Source organism: Gymnodraco acuticeps, unplaced genomic scaffold (assembly GCF_902827175.1).
Source record: "Gymnodraco acuticeps unplaced genomic scaffold, fGymAcu1.1, whole genome shotgun sequence".
Taxonomy (NCBI): Eukaryota; Metazoa; Chordata; class Actinopteri; order Perciformes; family Bathydraconidae; genus Gymnodraco; species Gymnodraco acuticeps.
In genome coordinates, this window is record NW_022990016.1 from 54,201 (window position 1) to 78,369 (window position 24,169).

The 24,169-nt window shown below is 40.1% G+C and overlaps 2 protein-coding genes across 2 annotated transcripts; both read right to left on the reverse strand.

The window, feature by feature from the left end:
* Positions 1-51: 51 nt before the first annotated feature.
* Positions 52-2,354, reverse strand: jagn1a (jagunal homolog 1a). The gene is made up of 3 exons (XM_034213689.1): positions 2,202-2,354; positions 1,348-1,451; positions 52-1,264 (listed from the first exon to the last, which is right to left on the reverse strand). The coding sequence occupies exons 1-3, from the start codon at positions 2,337-2,339 to the stop codon at positions 802-804; spliced, it is 705 nt and encodes a 234-aa protein (XP_034069580.1). The 5' UTR covers positions 2,340-2,354; the 3' UTR covers positions 52-801.
* Positions 2,355-3,654: 1,300 nt separating this feature from the next.
* On the reverse strand, positions 3,655-23,049 carry col8a1a (collagen, type VIII, alpha 1a). The gene is made up of 3 exons (XM_034213804.1): positions 22,919-23,049; positions 6,859-7,150; positions 3,655-6,602 (listed from the first exon to the last, which is right to left on the reverse strand). Exons 2-3 carry the CDS (start codon positions 7,139-7,141, stop codon positions 4,666-4,668), a joined length of 2,220 nt encoding a protein of 739 aa, XP_034069695.1. The 5' UTR covers positions 7,142-7,150; positions 22,919-23,049; the 3' UTR covers positions 3,655-4,665.
* Between the last annotated feature and the right edge of the window lie 1,120 nt (positions 23,050-24,169).

The window sequence follows — 24,169 nt, forward strand, 5'->3', positions numbered from 1 at the left end:
AAACGGGCAGTATGTTAAGGAGACATTTCTTGAAAAAGATATCCAGTAACACGCTTTATAATGCATATTTTATTCCGAAACACAGGAGTAATGAGCTGTCTTTCTGATGCTGAATGAGAAAACATGAACATATATCAGTACAGACAGCTATTCTTATCACCATCTCTATGTTTTAATAGCTGAAATGCATTCTGGAAAGGAGGTAATATGAGAGGTAGACTTACAGAAGAAACAGCATCCGCACATCTGTAGCAATAAACATAGTTCCTTTAAAGGTAGGGTCAGAAATTCTAATCCAATATATTTTCGTCAAATTCAGCAAAAACCTCCTCCTTGCTAGAAATATATATTCAGTGTGTGCTGAAAACAAATCTGGTGTTTGTACACCGCCCTGGCTCTGTAAATGGTATACAAAAAGTGTCTCACTCCCAGTTGCAATTCTTGAATTCATTTCACATAATTTTTAGAGTGATTACTTAACATTCCTTTTCCTAATTGACCAATTTCTTAGTTTAGATTCAAGCTGGTGATGAAGGGGGAAAAGTAGATGGTATTCCATGTTTATGGATGTTGCTTTGATGCCACTCCTGATTGTGTCTTCTTGCCACTCAAAATAAATTATGATGAACAAAAATAAAACGAGTTTTAACAAATAATAAATAAGCCAGGTTCCTGTACAGAAGAAACTGGTTTCTAATGTATGTTGTTTCATGAAATTAATTAATTATAAATAGACTTAAATAAGATTCATAAATTAAGTTAAAAACACAGTTTTTTCCCAGTCACAGCTTTTTCACTCGATTACTTCTTCTTCTTTTCCTGAGTGGAGTCAAACCAAGAGTCTAACAGCTTCTTCATGTAATATAACTGCCAGCCGTGTACTTGAACAGCAACCACCATGATGAGATACATAACAGTCACTGCAGAGAAGCCAAAAATGAAACGGTAGGCCTTTCCATGGCGGTAGAGCTGCTGCGCCACTGGAAACATCTCCATTCCACCGTAAATGAGTGGTGCCACAGAGAACAGCCCTGCGCTGATCATGGATAAGACCAGGTAACTTATATTGTTCTTTGGAAGGGATAGGGCACTGCAGAACAGTGGCAGGAGGCTGAGCAGGTAGGGGTACTCCCACTGGTACGGCATGGACACTATGTCATGGGACACCAGGTTGAAGTGGCTGACAGTCACTTGTGCCGCCACCAGCAGCCAGAGCAGGAAATGGACCAGGTTTAGCTTCCGCACCTCTGACTTCATGGGAGCACTGTAAAACCGATAACAGATAAAGAAGGTGTTAGCCATACTTGTTGTTACTGCCACTATCAGAAATGCATGACAGGTACTTGCCTCATCTGGTATTGTGGGACCGACACCCTCTCTTTGTACTTGAATTCACTTCCATTGGTGCCACCTGGTCTGAGACCAGCACGTGATGTCATGTTGAGGCAAACCTAAAGACAAAACACATTTTATTTCAGCAACCAACACTTGACAGACCGAAACCAACAATCATTTTTTATTATTTGTTCTATATTATGTTTGAAAATGATATGAAAAAGCCCATGACAATCTCATAAATTACAAAGTGATATCTACAAGGTGCTTGTTTTTTTACATCAGCCCAAAGCCAATATATTTTGAAGATATTAAAATGTATATAATTGATATTAATACATCTTCAAATCCTCACAACAGGAAGCTGGATTAGACGTTTGGCTTGAAAATGACTCAGCCCAAACGACCAATTATCAAAATAGTTTATTTGACTATTTAATGATTCCAGTATTTGCTTTAGACCCAAACCTAACATTTTACACTGTTAGTCTGCTCATTTTAACTACATCATGAGACTGGATTAAATGGCAGGTGTTACAACACAGACACGATGCTATCAGAAGAGAAAATCAAGTTAGCAATGACATAAAATCAACCATAGTACGTGAGACCGATCTGATTTTCTAATAACAAAGTGCTACCAGCTATTTAAAAAATAGTGGAGTAGAGTAATTAGAGGCAGATTAGTTGGGCTGTTATATCAAAGCAGGCTAGCGTGTTAGCTGCTGTTGCTAGCTAAGCTAATTCAGCATAACCTTTAAACAGATCTAGTTACGTTTTGTAGCTTACGACTGGCTTGTTTCTAAATTTAGCAAAAACAACACAGTGTGACACCATTTCAAATCTTAAAAGCTAACAATGCTTACCCTTACTGCTGCGTATTTCCGGAAGGTTTGGAAGAGCTCGTTGAATGAATCTGTACTAACAAAAGATGTGGTGACAGATGTTGCAAACCCCACTGCGCATGCGCTGTAGTCGATTAACTCCCCCCGCAGCATCAGCATCTCGTTTTACAGTTACCATGATCAGTAATGGAAGTAGAAGTAGATTTACATTACATAAGTACTGTACATTAGTACACGTTTGAGGCACTTGTACTTTACTTGAATATTTCAATTTGTGCTACTTAGTTATTCTACTCCACTACATCTTAGACGTAAATCGCGTACTTTTTAATTTATTTAATAACTGAAGTTACTTTGCAGATTTGGATTAATGATAGGAAATATAATGAACACTTAGGTAAGCCTATAGTTACACCTGGAGTAAATTCAGAAGCTACCCTGCAGCATACAAAGTAATTAAAACTAGCACCTTTACCAGCTTTGATAAACACATTAATGAATCAATAATAATAATCAAAACATATAATAAATGTATATTATTATGGAATGGGCCAATCTGCATAATGAGTATTTTTACATTTGGTACTTTACTATTTTGATGCTAATACTTTTGTAATTTATTTGAGTAACATTTTAATTGGTAACAAACTACATTTACAAAAAAAATAAGTGGTACTTGTACTTTACTTGGGTATTTTCATATTATGCTACTTTATACTTTTACTTCATACATTGTTTTGGCAAATGTTGTACCTTTTACTCCACTACATTTATTTGAAATGTTTAGTTACTTGTTGCTTCTTACAGTGAGCAAAAACATTTCAACCATATATTCTTTTTATTTAAACATTTTTTATTTAGAAAAACAACATGGTAACAAAACACGTGATAACAAAAGTGAAAAATTAAGACATTAAATCTTTGGTTACAACGACAATATTAGCACCGTGATAAAATAAGAAATATACATTGAGTTTTCCTTTAAAAGTTGTCATACTTTTTGTCCTTGTCATAGCATGCAAGGGATCGGCAGATTAAATAATAAATTATTGACATAACCATTCTTATGAATTGCTGCGACATTCAATACTTGCTTTGAGTTAATTGTGATAAAAATGTATTTGTATTGTCTTTAAACCTGGCAGCAAGACGTACCAAATGAAGCTCACCAAGGATGCTGTTAAAACTAAAACATGATTAATCTTACAAAACAGTTACAAAATACAATCAGTTTAATTTTAAATAAAAAGAGTAAGTAAGAATATATTTCATATGAATTTATTCCCAACATGATTTCCCTCTGAAAGAAACCTAAATGCAGAGTTATTTGATCATGATGGTAACCGAATGACACAGATAAGCCGTATACTGTTTTTGTCGTCTTTAATATATAGCGTATGGAGTGGTTTTCATAGGCCAGGGCAATATGGTATGTTAGTTTGACCTTTGCACTTTTGCACACACATTTTTTTTCTTTACACCCATAAATCTGTACGTAAAAACTAAAACATAAGATCAATATTACATTCTTACCTATTGAATCTCACTCATGGGAGCAATTGTCAGTCAGCCACATATATCATGGGTGTGATGTTTTTTATTTTGACTCCCTAATTTTTTGTGCTCATTCAAGAGCACATTTTTTGCCATAAAATAATTCACCACCAATACCAGTTGGCCCTATTATGCTGAGGCTTACACAAGTCATATAGGTTGCTCCCACATTGTAATTTGTAAATGTAATTATTTTTGGTAATCCACATGGGGGATTAAGAGATTGGTCCATGAAAAATCTGAATTAGTGTGTATACAATAAACCGTCTCCTAATACTGATTAATTTGCTGGTTATGACCACAAATGTGTTTACCTCCAAAACCTATACAAAATGCTTTAATGTAAACACTTTACTTTCCTATAAATCATTTCAGATGCTTGCAATTATCATACATTTATATTTATAATGAATGAATGCATACAAGCTTTAAATGTTGTACTGTAATGAATAAACCATCATGTTTTGAAATATTTTCACATTCTTCACCACAATGGGTAGCTGCCAGTTTTGAAGAGGTGCAGGAACAAAATGTGGCTTTGCGTAACTAGAATTGTTTTTTTTGTTGTTTTTTTGCATACACTTCACATGTACCCTTCTTCCCTTTCATATGTTTGTACAAAATGCAAATCGTTTTTTGTCTCTTCTTTTAATGCCTTTTTATATATTATATTTTCAAAGCTGTAAAAGAAAGAAACATTATTCTCCAAATTATGTTGCTATAAGGCTATAAAGTATAACAGCTGCTGCACATACAAACCTTCAGGCTTCTGATTTGTCCTCTCATCTCTGCTGATGAGATCAATATTTTGTTGATTTACCATTATATAAGACTGCTAAGTCTTTGGTGGTTTATAATAATGTTTATATTATACAAAATAGGCTCCCACTTTGATCTCATAGAAGTACCTCTATCTCTGTAGTTTGTGGCTTCACATTGGATATAACAAATATCCAGAGAATGAGGAGTGCACATACTGTCCAGCATAAAGTCCTGAGGCCTGATCTGAGGGCAGCTGAATATACACAGTGTCCCCCGGTTGTAGAGGTAGTACTGCACTTCCTGATGCTTGATCTAAGAAACCCTTTTTGTATTCATCATATGTATACATCACTGGCTCATTGTTCCTCATTAAAGCCACCCAGACATTAGCTCCTTTGCAATGAACGTGGTAGGCAAAGTAATAAATGCCGGGCATGTCACAGGTGAAGATTCCTGTTTCCGGGTTGTAGTTTTGGCGACCATTGTACAAGAGCTTGTCAAAGACGACTGGAGTGCCCACAGGTGGAAAGGGAGTGGTTATTACAGCTGTGAACGCTGGCATTTCCAGCCCACTGGCCCCCATTGCTTCTGCCCCGTTGCCTCCATACTTTCCCTTCTTTCCATAGCCGCCAGTCTTAACACCATCTAGTTCAGGGCCCATTTGAGAGAGCACTCCAGCGAACTCAGGGGACAGACCCGATGCACCAGTTGGGCCTGGTGGTCCAGGTAGGCCAGGCTGACCACGTTGTCCAGTTGGCCCTGATGGTCCCTCTTTCCCTTGGGGTCCTATGGGACCAGGAAGACCCGAATTTCCCTCACCTGCAATGCCTGGTGGACCAGGAACACCGCCATCTCCTTTTAAACCTGGGAGACCAGAAGGCCCAATTGGTCCTGCAGTGCCATCCATTCCAGGGATTCCTTTAGGACCTTGAGGTCCCACTGCACCAGGTAATCCACCTTGTCCTTTTGGCCCGGGAAGTCCTGGAGATCCAGGGTTACCAGGTAGACCTTTATGCCCTCCATCTCCTTTCGTTCCACCCGGTCCTGGTGGACCTCTTGGTCCTGGCTCTCCACGATCTCCAGGCAGACCATCCTTACCAGGTATCCCAGAGGCACCAGGGTTACCCTGGTCTCCTCCAAGCCCGTTAGGTCCTACTTCTCCACAATCTCCTTTAGAACCAGGTGCACCTAAACCACCTGGGGTTCCCAGAGGGCCAGGAGGACCTGGTGGACCATTTGGTCCAGGTGGTCCAAGCATACCAGGCAGGCCCCCGTAGCCTTTATCTCCTTTTGGTCCTGAAGGTCCAGGTTGTCCACCCATACCTTTATCACCTTTTGGTCCTAGGAACCCTGGTTTACCAAATCCAGGAAGTCCTGGCTTTCCTGGCAGACCTGGTGGTCCTGGATGACCTTTCCCACCTGGCATGCCTGGCTGTCCTGGCAGGCCATTTTGACCGGGTTTTCCATGACCCGGTAGACCTGGTGGGCCACGCTGTCCTCCTTCCCCAGGTGGCCCAGCTGGTCCTAGCTCCCCAGGATGACCTTTATCTCCTGATGGTCCGAGTGGCCCTGGTGCCCCATTCAAACCAGGTTTTCCAAAACCAGGCAGCCCTCTTGGGCCAGCAGGTCCTTGGGTCCCTGGGAGCCCTTTGTGACCAGGTTGTCCTGGCTGGCCTATCCCTTTGTCTCCTTTGGGTCCTGGTAATCCTGGTAGTCCTGGCAACCCTTTGTGACCTGGCTCTCCCTTGAGACCTGGTTGGCCAGGTAATCCCTGTCCCCCTGGTTTACCTATTCCTGGCAGCCCAGGTGGTCCTGGGGGACCCTGAGGCCCTGTCTGCCCAGCTGGCCCTTCCTCACCCCTAGGGCCCATTTCTCCTTGTGGTCCAGGCTCACCACTTCCTCCTGGCTTGCCTGCAAGTCCTGGCAAACCTAGTTTTCCAATTCCAGGCCCCCCTGGTGGACCTATTGGTCCTGGTCGTCCCTCGGGTCCGGGCTGTCCATTCCCTGAAGGTCCAGGAGGTCCTGCGGGTCCCTCAGCTCCAGGTGGCCCGGCTAGGCCAGGCTCTCCTTGGGGAATCCCCTCAGCGCCACTAGGGACTGTCTGACCTGGATAAATATTCAACAGGAAATTATTGATTTGATAATATATAGGCAATGCTTTGATTGTTAAGCCAGGGCATACATGACCATGACATGAACACTCAGTTGAAATAGAAAAACACAACAATGGTTCAATAAAAAAAAACATGTTTTGTGCCATTAATGTTCATTGGCAGGTAGTGTCACATTTGTCCAAGATGAGACTGATTTATATTTTTGGAAGTTTGTTGGTTACTGGGTGTACATGTTTTGATTTTCTCACCTTTGTCTTGGCCCCCATTATAGCCGTCTCCTTTATGAGCATTGCCTTTGCCCTTGTGCATGGGCATCTGGGGAATCTCCTTCCTGTAGTGGGGATACTGCATATACGGCACCTCTTTGCCAAGGTACTGTTGTTGGGGAAAGCCTTCTTTGCCCATTTGTTGGTGGTGTTGCACCGGCTGGTATTGCTGAGGGTGTTGCTTGTGTCCATAGTATGCCCCAGCAGTCATACAAGTAACTATTGCGAGCTGTAGCAGTGTCAGAAAGAAAGGGAGGGGAGGCATGGCCAAGGCCTGTATGGAAGGAAGACAAGACGAGGTGAGTGAGGGATCTGCATTTCATGTATATTACTAACTATGTCGATCAAACATTGGTATAGTGTTGGTTTAGCACTTCTTGAGAATCTCATTTGCCAAAGTAGGATGTTTGTCTCCCTCTGCTGGATTTACATTGGAGCTGCACTGACTTGTGACCAGTATTTGGAGTCGGTTGCGCTTATGTCATTGTGTCATCCACTCTATGTATTATCACAGACACAGGCAGGCATAAACCTGAACGTTTTAAATGTATTTTTCTGCTTCAATTTGGAATAAATGGGCTAGTTAATAGTTTGTGATGGATTGATTGAACTCTTAATGTTTACTAGTTATTTTAGTAAACATGTTAGGGGTTGTGTACATTACTGTTGTAAGGTTAAAAACGATTGTATCTGAGAAGGACACTTTGAAATGTGTGTTCATTTCAATTTTGGCCCTACATTAAAGTTCATCTGACAGAATAGAAGGGAGAGACACACAAAGAGTCACATATTTATTTTGAAAGATGTCCTGTTGAAAATATACACTTAAAGATATACTAAAGTACCAGTGCACTAATTAATCTGTCACACTGTCTACAAAATAATGTGATATTGAAACATTTGTATTTACATGTATTCAGACACACTGCTTTTTTTGCTCTTTTTACAAGTATGTGAAGTATTTCTGCCACCTTCCAGTTAACTCACTGGTGTGCACACACCACTCCTGCTGGTATTAATAGGAACATTCTTGTTCTTCGTACATTAGTGCAACATATTTAGTCAGATATCTGACACAGAAAAAAGGCAAAAAAAAGAAAGAAATCTCCTTAACGACACAAAAGTCGGAATGTGACACAGGAAGGCGGTTTGAGTATTTCATGAGGAATATCTAAAGCAACCTATAGATGCCTGTCAGAAGTACGAAAGTTCCCAAGTCTCAAATATACATTATATATTAAAAAAAAGTTGCGGTCCAAAAGTTGTGGTCTGCTTTAAATGGACAATAACAGAACGAGTCAAAGAGGTTTTCCTTGGCTCCAAAGCCAGTGAATACCTCACCATAAGCTGCTCCTCTGAGTGGCTACTCTTCAGTTTTTCTTTATAAGTGCCATTTCCATCCCAGTCTTGCATCTCCTGCCACACTCATTTTATTACAGCCAGCTCATCCGTGGTTCTTCTAATTCGCATCCTGAACCGCATCCTAAGTGTCCACTCCATCACTGGCTCTTTGGATCTTTTCCGCTCTTTGACCTTTTCTCATTGGACTGGTGATTTTGACATGGCCGTGCCACTTTCTCCCCCGATGAGAGCTGGCCTTTCAAATAAGCCCAGCTTGTTTCCACAGTGACAGGAGCCAGACATGCCAAAGGCCGTGGAGGACTGCTGCTTTTCCCAATAAGAACCGGGACCTAAGTTTGCCCACTGGGAGTAAGCTTTGGTCTATTCCCAGTATCCTAATCAACATTATGAGGTTGATAGACAATAGAGAAGTGAAGGAAATGAGTTGATGTGTGACAACCTGAGCTTCAAAAAAAAAAAATTCTGTGTTAAAGTTCCCACAACTGACAGTAGTAGGAAAACAATTACTATTAGGAGATGGTAGGAAAAAAAAGGTAATGAAAATAAATAAAAAGGTATAAAAATGTATAATGCTTTGATCCAAAAGATTACGAATGAAATACTTCTAACAGGTGAGGGTTATAGAAGAAAAAGGTTCCCTGATCCTAGCATTTTTCAGGTTAAAATATTCAGACACATTTTTGCCAACAAGTAAAGAAACGGAACAAAAGCATTTCAAGGCAACAATGTTTGTGGAAAAAGGAGCTAAACTTTCCCTTATTGACAGGATGACATTATTATCAAAATCCCTTTTGATCTATAAATCTATCCAAATCACTATTGAAATGTATGTGCATGCTCAATAAACATTGTTTATGAGCATTTGACCAGCTCAGGGTTGATTTCAGACTTTTCTCCACTTACAGAAGGTACGTGATTTACACTCTTTTTAAAAACTTCCTGTGATTGTACATTGTATAACTAGGGTTTTATTTGACTTGCATAACACATATTTACAGAATTAACTGAACATGTAAATATGAAAAGTTACATTTGAGAATACAGTGATGCGTAATATTACATATATATTAAAAGCTTTAAGAAAATAAATAGGACAGTTTTACTGCTTCTTTGGAACGTCCCAGCATGGTGTCGGTATGTGTGTGTGTGTGTGTGTGTGTGTATGTGTGTGTGTGTGTGTGTGTGTGTGTGTGTGTGTGTGTGTATGTATGGATGTATGTATGTATGTATGTATGTATGTATGTATGTATGTATGTATGTATGTATGTATGTATGTATGTATGTATGTATGTATGTATGTATGTATGTGTTTATTAAGGGGTTGGAAATAATCCGACAGATTTGTATGGCCTCAGATCAGAGGGGCCGTACAACGGGGGACTGTTCAGCGTCACATAGCAACACCGTTACGATGTCATGGAGGAGCTTTTCTCCAACACGTTATTCTACATAAGTGTTGCCTCCAGAGTGACTTGTTCACACAGCATGGCCACTTTCAGACATCTGACTCAAACATTAGCTAACAAGTTTCCATGTTTTAAATGAAGCATGCATTTAAACCAATGAGACTATAAAGAAGTCTATTGTGCCAAATTAACTTTCCTTTTAAAAACGTGAGTGTCATCCTTAATGATGCCAGACATGAAGTCACATATAAATGTTGCTGTGAGTAAGGTATTTGTGAGATTTAAAGTGTAATTTTGCGCATGTTTGTGTAAAAAACGATTTATCTTGTTTATTGATGTCTTTCTAATGACAAGAAGTCATTTGTAACAATGACAATCAGGAACACCAACCATGTTCTACAATTTCAGATATCACCCATTCAGTTCACACACACTCCATACTTTGTTTGTTCATCTGACGAAGAGATAGGTTGTTGTGCTCCCTATCTCTGTTTCTTATCCTATATCTAATAGAACTGCTCGGGTCTTGATAGATTGAGTGGGGAAGTTCATGAGATCTTTCTAGAGGGTTATCAAGAATAACTTTTATCCAATTACCTTTTCCCTCTCTGTCTGTGTCTGTGTATTCTCTTGTTCCGATTAACCCAGCCAAATCTTTTTTCTTGTTTTGTATCTATATCTACGCCGGGAACCGGAGTCGAGGCAGATCCTCTTGCTGTAGTCCTGTGTCTTGGATCCCCTATCCTGCGTTCTGGATTAAGTCGTGGACTTCGGGTCGTGGCTGAACCTGTCTCTGCGGTCCTGCCTTGGGTCTCGTCATGCTGCTTCCCTGATGGCTCCCACAGGATTGTAGCTGACATCCTCGTGGATTCATCTTCTTATTACAGACACATGCATTTCCTAACATTCGGTCTACCTACGCTGTAAAATGTATTATCTCTTCGATTTACACACGGCATCTATTGCACGTCTGTCCGTCCTGGGAGAGGGATCCCTCCTCTGTTGCTCTCCCTGAGGTTTCTCCCATTGTTTCCCCTTAAACTGTGGGGTTTTCTCTGGAAGTTTTTCCTTGTACGATGTGAGGGTCTAAGGACAGAGGGTGTCGTTTTTCTCATACTGATATTCTGAACAATCTGTGCTGTTGTATTTGCTGTAAAGTGTCTCTACTGTAGGCTATTTTTATTATATGTACAGCAATTTGGCTCGGCCAAAAATCGTTTATAAATGTGCTATATAAATAAAACTTGATTTGATAAGGCAGGAAAATACACACATACACATAACTTGAAGACAAAAGAAAAGCACACACACTGTGCAATGTGTATGTGTCATGTTGAATTAACATATATTTGTGCAATTATGGATAACAACTTGGAAAACAAGCTGAAACTGTTTCTGAAGAGCAATAACCTGATAAGTGTGCACAAATGTTACATTTGCTTTGCATTGCTCTGATATTTGCCTGGTTTGTATAGTTACATTTTTCGTTTTTATTTCACACAAGAGTCTATGGCAGTGTTTCTTAAACTTTTTCATACCAAGGACCACTTAACCAATAAAAAAACACTCACGGACCACCTAACTCCACAAATATCCAAAATCACATCGTTTTTCTAGAACAGATTACAAATCGCCTGAAAATGGTACAAACAAGTGGCAACATGTGTGATGAAGGTGTTGCGCTGGGCTATAAGTGAAACATAAGCTGGCTCCATTGCGGAGATATTCCCGCGAGAGTGCGTAAAACTTTAATTTATTACTTTATTTAAAATTTGAAATTGTACCAATATACTCACGGACCACTAGGGGGCGCTCACGGACCACCAGTGGTCCGCGGACCACACTTTGAGAAGCACTGGACTACTGCCATGCTAGCAGCCAGTTTTACAAGTTAGTGACTCTGTGAACTAAATAACGCCAAGGTGCTTACATTTTCAAAATGTTAATGCTAAAATGCTGATGCTTATGTTACCATGTTCAGCATCTCATCTTTTTAGCAGGTGAGAGCGCTTACATTAACCAATAAGCATTAAACACAAAGAACATATGATGGGAACGCCATTAGCTTTACTAGTAATTATATGAACCAAAGTTTCCACCGATTAACATCTTGACCAGATGATGACACCAGAGAAAGAGTCAGAGGATCACCAAATCCATCATGATTAATCATATAGGAACCATTAAACTCAGTCATCCATCCACGGAGGTATTTCATCCCTACATGCCGCTAGTGTTGCTTTAAAAGAAGTGTTACCAAATGTGTTCAGACCATGATCTTTGTACAGTATTTAAGCTTAAACAGTTGCACAGTGAAAAATAAATAATCTACATATCGTACAACTTTCAAACTACATCCATCACCTTTAGTAGGTCCTATCAATCAAGTGTAGGCCCACACATCAACTGTGTGACCACAGCCCAGGGGGAAATGGATGTACAAATATCTGCGGTCTGAATCCTAATTTTTCAACATCTGCTGCCAAATCATGTGTGTCTGGTCATACACCACTGAGCTCTCAGCATGTCCTCCCTGGCCCAGACACTCTCAAAAATAAGCAAACCTCAAAGTAGTCTACATTGAATGTAACGTGTGTGCATGTGTTTCCCCCTGTTTCCCTGACTACATCCAGATGTGCATATGTTTTGTCATAATAGGTAAACCAAACACAGTAAATTGTCTGTCAGGTGTGCAGTGTGAGAAGACTCATCGGCATCATGTGTCTGTAAGATGTGGTTTTTGCTGAGTCAACTTTCGCCCAGTAAAAGCTTGGGTGTCGACTACTGCGATTTATACAAGGTGCGATCTCCAGAATCTCATTAAAACCGCAGCAGCTGGCAACCCCTGAACAAATGTGTAAGAAAAACTATAAGACTATCCAAAGTACAATATGGTAAATGAACCTCAGCTTCCTCTGTAATTCTGATTTACCATAGACTGAATTACATGATTGGAGGGAGGTAGTGAGGGAATTTTTAAAATGTTCAGATGTCCCAATTACAGAGTTTCATCACAAGATTATCAATCGCTATATCTATGGAAAACGTGATAACACAAAATACAAATGCTATCAGTCGAATTTAAATTCAACTCTTCTATTGTGTGTTTTCTCTCTTTTTGGCAAACGATTTGTGTGTTTGGGGGTTGGGAGTGAGACAAAGCCAGATCCTAAATATTGGATTATTTACACAATATTATTATATATGTGAACACGTGAAGGAAGCCTAAAACCTGATGAAGAAATGCAACCGTCTTAAATGGGCTTATTGCAACATACAGAATCAAACAACATTATTCAGTCAAGTTTAAATGCTTGGAAATAATCATATCTTTGATGGAAGGACAGAGATTTGGTTGATTTTTGAGAAAAAAACGAGGAAAGCCTGCATTCATATTGTCACTGCACTGTAAAATATTACCATGATTTCACAATATTTAGCTGTAAAATTTTACAATAAATTACTGTTTTACCACTTTACAGTATTTACCTGTAATGTTCACAATATAATACTGTCATCATTTTGAATTTCACAGTGAAATCAATGCAGGCACAGTTAATTACTGTGAATGTACAGGATAAATGATTACCAGGATTTCACAACATGTTACTGTATTATTTCACAGTAAAATACTGTATTCAGACCATCCTCTGTGATAACACAACAAATTAAGTGATTTTCTTGCTTTTATCGCTCTTGCTTGGCTTTAAATACTAATTTATTTCTTTGGTGCAGGTTTTACTTAAATTGAAAGGGGCACCGCTGCATGTGCCTTAAAATAAACTATGCAACATATACATCTATGTAAAATTGAAATTGTTGTCTTGGCTTTTTGTTTTCAGGTGCTTCCTGGGCATTAACCCTGAGACGGGCTCGAAAGCCAAAAAGAGGCATGGCAATTTGAACCCCCATGTCAGCACATTCTTCAGAAAATTGTTGACTTCGAGTGGATGTCTGTGTAGACATGTGTTACGTGCTCCCCTCCTTGTTTTCTGCACCTGGTCTGCCCTGGCTCCGCCTCTGCCCAGGTGTTCCAAATGCCACTCAGCCGTGTATATATAAAGAGAAGCTGTAGAGGAGAAGGATATCTCGCTTATCCTAATGCCGGGAGATACTCTCCTTATACCTCTTTGCCATTTTGAGCTGTAGGCCATATTTTTGCAGATGTGTATGTTTAGCCTGGAGGACCAGAGGCCTGTACTACGAAGCTGGTTCAACCTAACCTAGATATGTTTGAGTTAGCCGGTTGGCCTAATCCAAAACATACGCGCTCTCGCTAAACTGTACTACGACGCGGGTTATCAAGTAGATCGCTCAAGCCAGCCGTGGCCTATCTAGTTAGGTGCGCGTTCACATGAAAGGGGTGGTATTTGGAGCATTCGACCAATCACAAACATGGACAAGCGTACTCACAGCGCAGCGTCATACATTCTGAATGAAAAGTCAACTATAATATTAGTCAAATATGAAGAAGTTCAACTTTAAACATCCATGACTTAAACACTTTTTCCAGGATAAAAGCCACATAGCTGCACCTGCAAGGTGAATACAGCTGGTAAAAGAAAAAGTGTTTGAATGCGTACATTAACAGGTTTATGATATCACTGCCCCGTCCAAGACACGAGTGGATCTGACTTTAATTACATTTGAATCGAGTGTTTCGTCAACTTAATGTGTTGCTTAAAATAATACTTATGCATACAGTATGTGACACTGTGAGTGTTGCACGGCCAGATAGGGCTCAGCTGACTCAGATAAGGAAATATATGATACATTATGATGTGATATTTATGATGTGATATGAATGATAATGGGACACATCGACGTCTGCACTCACAGTGCCGCGGACTGTAGGCAACGTAATGTTACTTTGATCCGGTTACTTATGTTGTGGCAGATATTTAATTAAGCTTTCTTAACATAATAGTATAATAGTTATAATAGTCCGATTGCTCTGAAGATGGGAGGTGATGTTCTATTCATTTTCACGTTCACACAGTCGGTGATTTTGGCCGGCCGTCTTTCCTGCAACGGCAGTTTAAACTGTATTTCCTCCGCACACTGAGATTGGTCAGCAGGCGTGGTGCTTTCGCTGAGTTGATCTCTTATCCTGGAACCTATCCTGCTTCGGAGCACAGACTATGGTTCCAGGATAAGTCACCATGGAGATCTAGCCCGCTAAAAAGTGAACCAGCTTCTTAGTACCGGAAATCCCAGAAGTTATCTTGCTAAACGAAAATCCTGCTTCATAGTATACCCCCCAGGTTAGCCGCACAGCATAAGTTACCATGGAGATCTAGCCTGCTAAAAAGAGAACCAGCTTCGTAGGACCGGAAACCCCGAGTTTTCCCTGAAGTTAGGCGGCTAAGCGAAAATCCTGCTTCGTAGTGGTGTGGCTGGCTCGGGTTCCCTCCTTCTGTTTGTTCCTTTTGGCCAGTCCTCCAGACCTCTTTTTGTTTCCCGTTTCGCTTGTGTGAGCAAACGGCTGATTATCAATAAATGCTCGTTACCAAGTACCGGTTATTGCGTGTATTCTTTCATGTTGCGGGTCTCAGCACGAGCCACTACCGCGGAGTAGAGGTTGGGGCCGTAACAACATGTCCAAGACACTGTGAAATGTACTTTGCACTTCAATGGAGTATTACAAAGTTAAAATGGGCATTTTCTTTGTTTTTCTTTGTTGATTGAGCTGATTGAATTGTGTAGTTATGGTCAAATCCCAGTTAACTAGTCAGATTTACAATATAATATCGTATTATTTACATTTTTATATTTACAGTAAATTACTGGCTGTGTTACATTACTTCTACAGTAAAAGTGTGAAAATACAAGTAATTACTGTAATTTATGTACATCATGGTACCATAATACCACAGCTATGTACTGCTATATCACAGTAATTCCATGGGCATGGTAACTGTAAAGTCACAGTACTAGTTGTACTTTTATTTTAATTTACTGTAAAATATCTACAGTAAATTACTGTGAAATATCTACAGTCAATTACTGTGAAATATTTACAGTGTACAGCAACTAGTAGCCAGTAATTTACTGTAATTGTACAGCCAAACATTTTACAGTGTGTGTCTGCTGTAATACTGCTGTGAAACCCACATGCATGCAGCATGGTGTGATAAATGTAAAAGTTAAATTTCTTTGTACTTTGCTGAAACTTTCATCGTACACGTCAACACCAGTGGCGTAGCCACCATAGGGCCAGGGTGGGCCCAGGCCCAACCAGTTTACTCATTGGCCCACTCTGAGAAAGCTTTGATGTCATTTTAATTATTTTATTATTATTATAAAAAAATGTATTCACCCATTGAGAATATCCAATCATTCAAAGTGAAATTAAAGTGAACAAATATCGAATTTAATGAATGTTGTATGTGTGTTATCCTCTGAACCAAACTCATTTACGGTAAAACTGATTGTTGGTTCCGGCGCGCGCCATAATAACGTGAGAGAGGCAGAGAGCTGCCTGCAAAATAAATGATGGCTCAAAGTTCACTAATGAACTTTGGTTTTTTTTAAAAAGCCAGACTCCAAGAAGAGCCCACACTGCCCTCATCTAGCAGCGATCTATACGATCATTTTCTGATAACGATTAAATAGCTCCGCCTCCCTCTCCCCACGTCTCCTGCTGCTGGGCTGTCAGAAGAAAACATGTTTTAACGGAAACTCTGCCGCACTGTTCCCTCGTCCCTTGGAAGAGGCGGAGAGGTGGGTATTTTTCATCTGCTGGTGGACAGTCCGGAAAGATATACACAGGGTTGGGTTGTAACGGCTACATGTAATGGCGTTACGTAATCAGAATACAAAAATCAAGTGTATTCAGCTGGCGTTACATTTGAAAAACGAGTAATCTGATTACAGTTACTTTCGTAAACCTGAAGTGAATACATTTTGGAATACTTATTGGAGGAAAAGTTTCCTAATATTCATTACCGGCAGAACTGTGTGCACACTGAACAGCGCTGCAGCATGTCTGTGAGTGTGAGTGAGAGAGAGATGCGTCGTGTCTGTGAGGCCCCGCCCCCGCACGCAGATGAGAGATAGAGAGAGAGATAGAGAGAGAGAGAGAGAGAGAGATAGAGAGAGAGAGAGAGAGAGAGAGAGAGAGAGAGAGAGAGAGAGAGAGAGAGAGAGAGAGAGAGAGAGAGAGAGAGAGAGAGAGAGAGAGAGAGAGATCTCTTTTAAAATATATTGAAAGTTAGAAACGGAGATGGTTAGATAAAATGTGAACGTGTATGTAGAATTTCTTTATTCTCGAAATTATGACATTTATAACGGGATAAAATTAAAGTGAATGCTGAATGCTGAATGCTGCTGAATGCATGGGGCAAGTGACTGGAACAAGTTTTAAAAGTTATTACATCGTTTCAGATAATAATAATAAATAATAATGATGATTCATTCTATTTAGGGGCACCTTTCAAAGCACCCAAGGACACCTTACAATTCATAACATATTCTAAGGAAAGGTTTTAAGACAGTACAAAGAATGCAGTCCGGGTGATGTTTTTTATGTGTGGTGCAGATGAGAGAGCTGTCCAGAATGACACCAATATGTTGTGTTTGTGCTCTTGATAAGCCATTAAAACAGTAAAATATGTGTCTCCTGTTCACCAAAACATACCCATCTGTTATGGAAAAAGAAAGTATTCCAAATGTATTCTAAAAGTAATCTGCGACCGGTACCAGCGGGGATTGTTGTTAGCTTCTGATGCGCAGAAGAAAGATCTGGCCCACCCTATTTTTTACAGGCCCACCCTAAAGTACATTTCTGCCTACGCTACTGGTCAACACTCAACAATGTTGGACAGGAACATAAGAAGAGATACAGATAATGATTGAGAGCCGCTTTTGGCAGATTCCTCACTCATGGAAACACACCTGTCTCTGGTGTCCTGAATTCAAATTGCTCATGCACAAACCCACGCACCTACACTCACACACACAGCGACAGAGCTCAGCTGATGGGACAGGACGGCCAACTTTTTTTCCTCAAAAAGAGCAGCTTTAACCTCTCCAGATGGAAATATCAGCGCTCTGTTACCAGACACATCTGTCTATTCTCTCTCTGCTGTCAGATTCAGACGTCTCTCTTCCCACCGTCTCCCTTTCTTCCTGAGCCTCTGAGTGAACAGAGATGTGCCTGTTCTGCACCTTCCTCACCTTTGCCTCATATTTTTATATTTGCCCTCGCTGGCCCTGTGTCTCCCTTTGGAAACATCCCGGTCCAGTGACCTGAAGAGACTCGGTGACCTTGCAGACTGCCATGGAGGACTGCGTGTCTCTTTGAACCTCAGAGCAGAGACATGCACCACAGAAAAGTACAGTACTAGGGATGAAATGTGAGATGCCTGTTAAACCCATAGACTGTATATAAAGGTTAAACCCCAAGGTCCCCGTCGGCGGGGACCCTGTTTTTTTTTTTCACGACACTGTGTCTCAGGGGATCTTAATATTTAAGAAGTGAACCTATTAATGTGTTATACCAGATTAACGGAAATAATCTCAGCTAACTGACGATACAAACCATTTTTACTAGGGCCGGGACTCGATTAAAAAAATTAATCTAATTAATTAGAGGCTTTGTAATTAATTAATCGAAATTAATCGCATTTTTAATCACATATAAATATTTGACCTGAGAACAGTGAGAAGCAATTTTTTTCACATGGATTTTAGTATACCATTAGGCGCATTCACACCGCAGTACTTTTCCCACCTGGGGGTGGATTAGACAAATGAAGCCGCTGACGTCACTTCTTCTTCTTCTGCTTTGGGTTTACTGGCAGGCCGCAAACCACTTCACGGCGTATACTGCCGCCCAAAGTCCCCGGCCGGAAGTCCCCTGAGTTAGGGACTGGCTTCAGTAGAAGCTGCTGGGAGTCCCAGCAGCCTTCCGAGTAAATCGCCAGAACGCCGACACCTCCTCATCTCCACCGCTCCCATGTTTTATTTTGTGTTGCCATAAGTTAGTCTCTCTGCGTTTCTGCGCTGGGCTAATGCTAATAATGCTAATGCGAGGATAATAAAATGGCGGCTTCACAAAACTTTTTGGGAGTTTTACGGGGCGTGGTTTGCAATCCGCCCAGCCAATCAGAAATATAGCTCTTTTCTCACAAGAGAGCCGTACGAAAGTCCCAGCTCTCTAGCAGGGACTTTCGTGGGGGTAAAAAGGTTCTCATTAACTAATTTTAGTACCGGCTCTTTTTGGTGTGAACGCGATTAAAGAGGCTAACGTCCACGCTAGCTGCTATATGTTTTGCATTGAGGTGATACTTGAGGCTTGATGTGCTGCGGTGATATGCGAATTCCTTTTTGAATAATTTGCACACAACCGTGCTCTTATCGACGCTTCCATCCGTCCGTTTTTTAAAACAACATTTCCCACTGTTGTTCACTGTGGTTTGTTGTTGTCTGAAGTCATGAACGTTAGTTGGTGCTCCAGTATAATCGGTACGCCTGAAACTCATCCAGTGAGAAACGTTCCGCGGTGCAAAAATAAGTGCGATTAAAATGCGTTAATTTTTTTAACGCGTTAATTTTTGTGTGATTAATTAATCTTAATTAACGCGTTAAAGTCCCGGCCCTAATTTTTACCAAAACAAAACACAAGTCTCATAAGTAGCATCTAAATTACCCCTTAGCGAAAAATGCTAACGGACATTGGCACAGAACTCAAGATAAAAGTACCCTTATTACTTATCGTAGCTGCACATACAAGATATCAGATTAAAGCTGAGGTTCCACAGATTATTTACGTATATAGTATCATTACTGAGTCATCCGAACTCGCGACAGGGGAAGCAAACACAGACATCACAACACGTACCTTTACGGAGCTTCTAGGGAGATCGTCTCACCGTAGCGGTCAATCTGATCAAAAGACGTGTTCAATGACATTAAAACGAGAAAAAACGCGGCTGAATCGGTTAATCCATATGTTTTTAACGTCTCTGTATACAAAATGTATTTCATTTATAATCCATAATTCCATTTTTATGTAAAAATCGGAGAGCAAAAGTTAGTTGCTAATGGTAGCCACCAGAGTGGCTGCTGCTTCCGGTCTAGGCAATGCGGTAGTCTCACACACACACACACACACACACACACACACACACACACACACACACACACACACACACACACACACACACACACACACACACACACACACACACACAAATAAGGACTATGTGGGAGTTCCCCTCGATTCCATTGGCTCTGACGGTCAGAAAGAGATGTCACATGTCAAAATCCAGCAAGGGGGGCCAGAGATATGGAAAATCCACCCAAATGGCCCCAGAAGAGGTTTTATTTTTGCTAAATCTGTCTAAAAAGGTCAAATATCACTTGTTTTGCATCAATCTTGATACAGGGTATATGTAGTATATGTTGTACTTTGGATTCCTAAAGCTTTTAGTCTAATAATCCATCATCCAAGGTTAGTTTTCGCTATAAGTACAACATATTTTTTGGACGGACACTATAATTGACAGTTTTTTTACCATGTTCAATCTGAATTTTCTTTAAAATAAAAAACATCTATATTGATTCTGACTTTTCTACATCCAACTCACAGGTTTATCATTACTTTGAGAAAAAAGATTATTAATTTAACCCTTTTAGAAGGGAAGATATGGTCATTTGTTCTGGGAATGTCATTTTCAAGCCTGAAACCTGAAAAACAGGCTCAGGGTTTAACAGGTTAAATAGTTATAATCACATTCTGGGCAAAACATCTATATACATAAAGGGATTTATTGTTTTTACATGAGTAAACGTGCATATTTATTTAGTTTGCTTGTGCTTTATGTTTGCACAGGAAGCATTAGAGGAGCATTTAGCCCTTAAACTATTCATTTATTCAGTCAAACTACGTCTTTGAGTTTCCCTTTCAGCCTGACCAAAAGCTAGTGTTTAAAATAATCCCACTGAACATGTTTGGCAAACCACTCCTTCCTCCTTATGACCACAAACCATTTACACATTCATGTTTAAGCCAGCAGTATACGCACTCAATCTTGGTAAGTGCACTGACGTTGTGGTTTCTCATTGAAAAGGTAAAACAAAGGGCAGCTCCTCGCCTCCCTAAATGCAGCTTTTATCACAAAGCACACCTCGTAAAATTAACACCTCTTCAAGTTGAGCTGCAAATGTCTTCTGTCAAACAAACACACAGACACACACAGACACACACACACACACACACACACACACACACACACACACACACACACACACACACACACACACACACACACACACACACACACACACACACACACACACATATACACACACATATACACACACATACACACACACACACACACACACACACACACACACACACACACACACACACACACACACACACACACACACACACACACACTGCCACAGCTGTGCAGCTAAATGAGCAAAGTGTTGACTTCGGACCCTTTGCTTTACCCCACCATTATTCTTGCTTTTCATTGGTTCCTTTTGTCCGGTGCATTCCTGAAGTTTCCAATATAATGTATACAGGAGGTTAAAATGTTGTATGCGCACACAGTGAAGCAAACACTCCATTTGAAAGGTTACTTCTTGTGCACACTACCATCTATGTCTGTCGTCACAGACTTTCACACACTAAGGTCACTGCGGCCATTCGCTGATTTTATTCTCTGCAATGATTGAGAAATAAATAAAGAAGAGAGAGAAAAGAAGGACATTGATGTAGAGCAATCAGAATGGAAGAAATTGTCATTAGATGATGATCACTGAAACCCTTTAAAAATATGTGTTGTAGGTTTTTTGCACACAGCAAAGTGTGTATTTTACTTTTGGTCTGTGAACATCATACGCACAGATCAGATCAGCAATTACAAAACTGTAATCATAATATAAGAAAAATACCTGATCTTCATCCTAGAAAAGACCTAGGAGAATTCCTTTTTGTGCATTCGCCCCTTTATTTGGCACATTTGGCGTTTGAGACAAAGCAAGATCAGAAATATTGGATGATTTACAGAATGTTATTTATGTGTATGATTGTATTCTTCTGAGGACATTGGCAGATCTATGGTGCACTTGTCAATCCCAAAATGTGTTTTCCTTACATTGTTTTAATTTGAAGTCGAGCAGCTAAATCACTTTAGTCTCTATGATAGGCTCTGATTTCCTTGTATAAATAAATGGCTGTTAACAATTCTGGAAAACAATAGTGTCTGATTAGGATGTGTTTATCAATAACAAAATCCAAATGAACCATCATATCAACATGTTTAATGTGAAGTCATCGCTGAGGCTCAACTCAAGCCTTTAGATATGTCTGAATATCTGATCATGTAAAAAAAAATGTAATCCATAGATTCAATTAATTGATTTCCTCCTTTAGCAAGTCAATTATTTATAGTCGCTGTGACTGAAAATGCACTAAACAGATGATCAATGTCAGAGATAGTGGTTTTGCAAAGCAAATCAGGCCATGGAGACAGAGCTGCTCTGAGCCACAGACAGTGTTTGCTCTACAGTCTCTTCTCACCAAACTGCTGCTCTTACCCCATCACGTATTTCTGACAGTTTGGCTTCAGCTTTCGGCACACACGTGAACATTTCCCTCCCAGATGGATGAGCAGCACATACTTCAGCTCTGGAGAAAGCAAACTATCCAGGGATGCAGCAGCGTGGGAAACTCCTGGCTAACTTCATCTCTGCAGGATGATGATGTGCAAGATGCTAAACTCTCAGCTAAAGGCAACTTTAATTGAAGCCTTTTAGATCCACCAACAGCCAAAAATAAATGTCATTTGTTTCTGTCACTGAAAAAACTCACACTAATCTTTGAGTTAAAAAGGTTTTCTAAACGTTTCTAATAATAAGAAAACTTTTATGAACATTTTATCTGTCGTGCTGTATATAACAATGCAATATTTGTATATAAGAACTGCTATTTAAAGTTTTTGTCAAAGCTGAGGTTACTAATCCCATTTAAGTAAGACAATATTAAAGCCAATAACAAATATTTTCGGTGGATTTCTTCTAAATTACATTGAAAGCTACATTTTGATTAACCAATTGAAGGACGAATTGGATGCAAAGTACATTTTTGAAATAACATCGGAGCTCATGCAATGCACAAACACTCAATTAACGGAAATAAACCAACTTTCATGCAGATGCACACAAAAAAAGAGTATTAATTACACAAATAAATTGCTAACAGAAAATCAAATCAATTGAAACACAGGATAAAGTGAGAATAGGACAGTGCTTACCTTTGTGAGTGGCCTTTATGTGGGAATAATCACTGCAGTCAGACTAAAAGCAGAAAAGCAGGAAGACAGACAACCACACAGGGAACCCTGGGAAATGTGCTCATAACAGACGCACACCTTGTGGACACGGCTTATATCTGCTGGAGGGTGGAGCCACTCAGTGGGTGGGGGAGAGCGAGAGAGGAAGGGAGGGATGGACTGAGAGTAAATTTAACCTCCTAAAAAAGTAATACCATAATTTATAGTGGCAAAACAGGCTCACATGACCCTGCTAGGCGCCCACAGTGGATGGCAACGATAAAGAGGAATGTTTCCCTCATTAATATTGTGATATATGGGCCACTGTGTGCATTATTCACATGTATGAGCCCAGACACACTGGAGCTGTTTTTTTAAAGATCACCTGGCCTGGCACACACCTGGATAACAATTGTAAAACAGGCATGAATACACACACACACACACACACACACACACACACACACACACACACACACACCACACACACACACACACACACACACACACACACACACACACACACACACACACACACACACACACACACACACACACACACACACACACACACACATGCATGCACGCACACAGGCCCATAATGAAACATTTACAGGCCTTTAAGACTAAATAACAATATTGAACTGCTTTTGAACAATTGTGCAAATATATTTATTTCCAAAGTAATCTGAGTTAGTGAAATTGAATTACATATAGTATGTGATACTGTTGCTCAAGAAGTACAGAGGGTTGTCTTTTAAACACAAGGTTGGTGGTTTGATCCCTCTGGAAGAGGATTAGGGCCACATGTGAAAACAAATTAGGATCTGACCGAAAGAGAATTTGCATTTTTGAGTTCTGAGATTAAAGTCAGAATTCTGAGAAAAAAGTCAGAATCGTGACTTTAATCCTCTTCTCTAGACCCCCTAACTTTCCTTGAGCAAGACTCTGAACCTCAAGTTGTCCCCAATTGCATGCAGCTCTGCGATTGGTGTGTGAATGAGAGCCACAATTGCAAAAGCACTTTAAATGGAGTCCATTTATAATTGATGCTGTTGCTACACAATATTACATTATTGCCTTTCAAAATATGGGCGTAACAAATAAAACAGTGTATAAACCTTAGATTTAACATTCAAATTAAGCAATAATCTAAAGATACATGAAGCTTCTCTGTAGTCCGCCATGCCCACAGTATAATGAATTCTGAATGGGGGCCAATGTGAATGGATT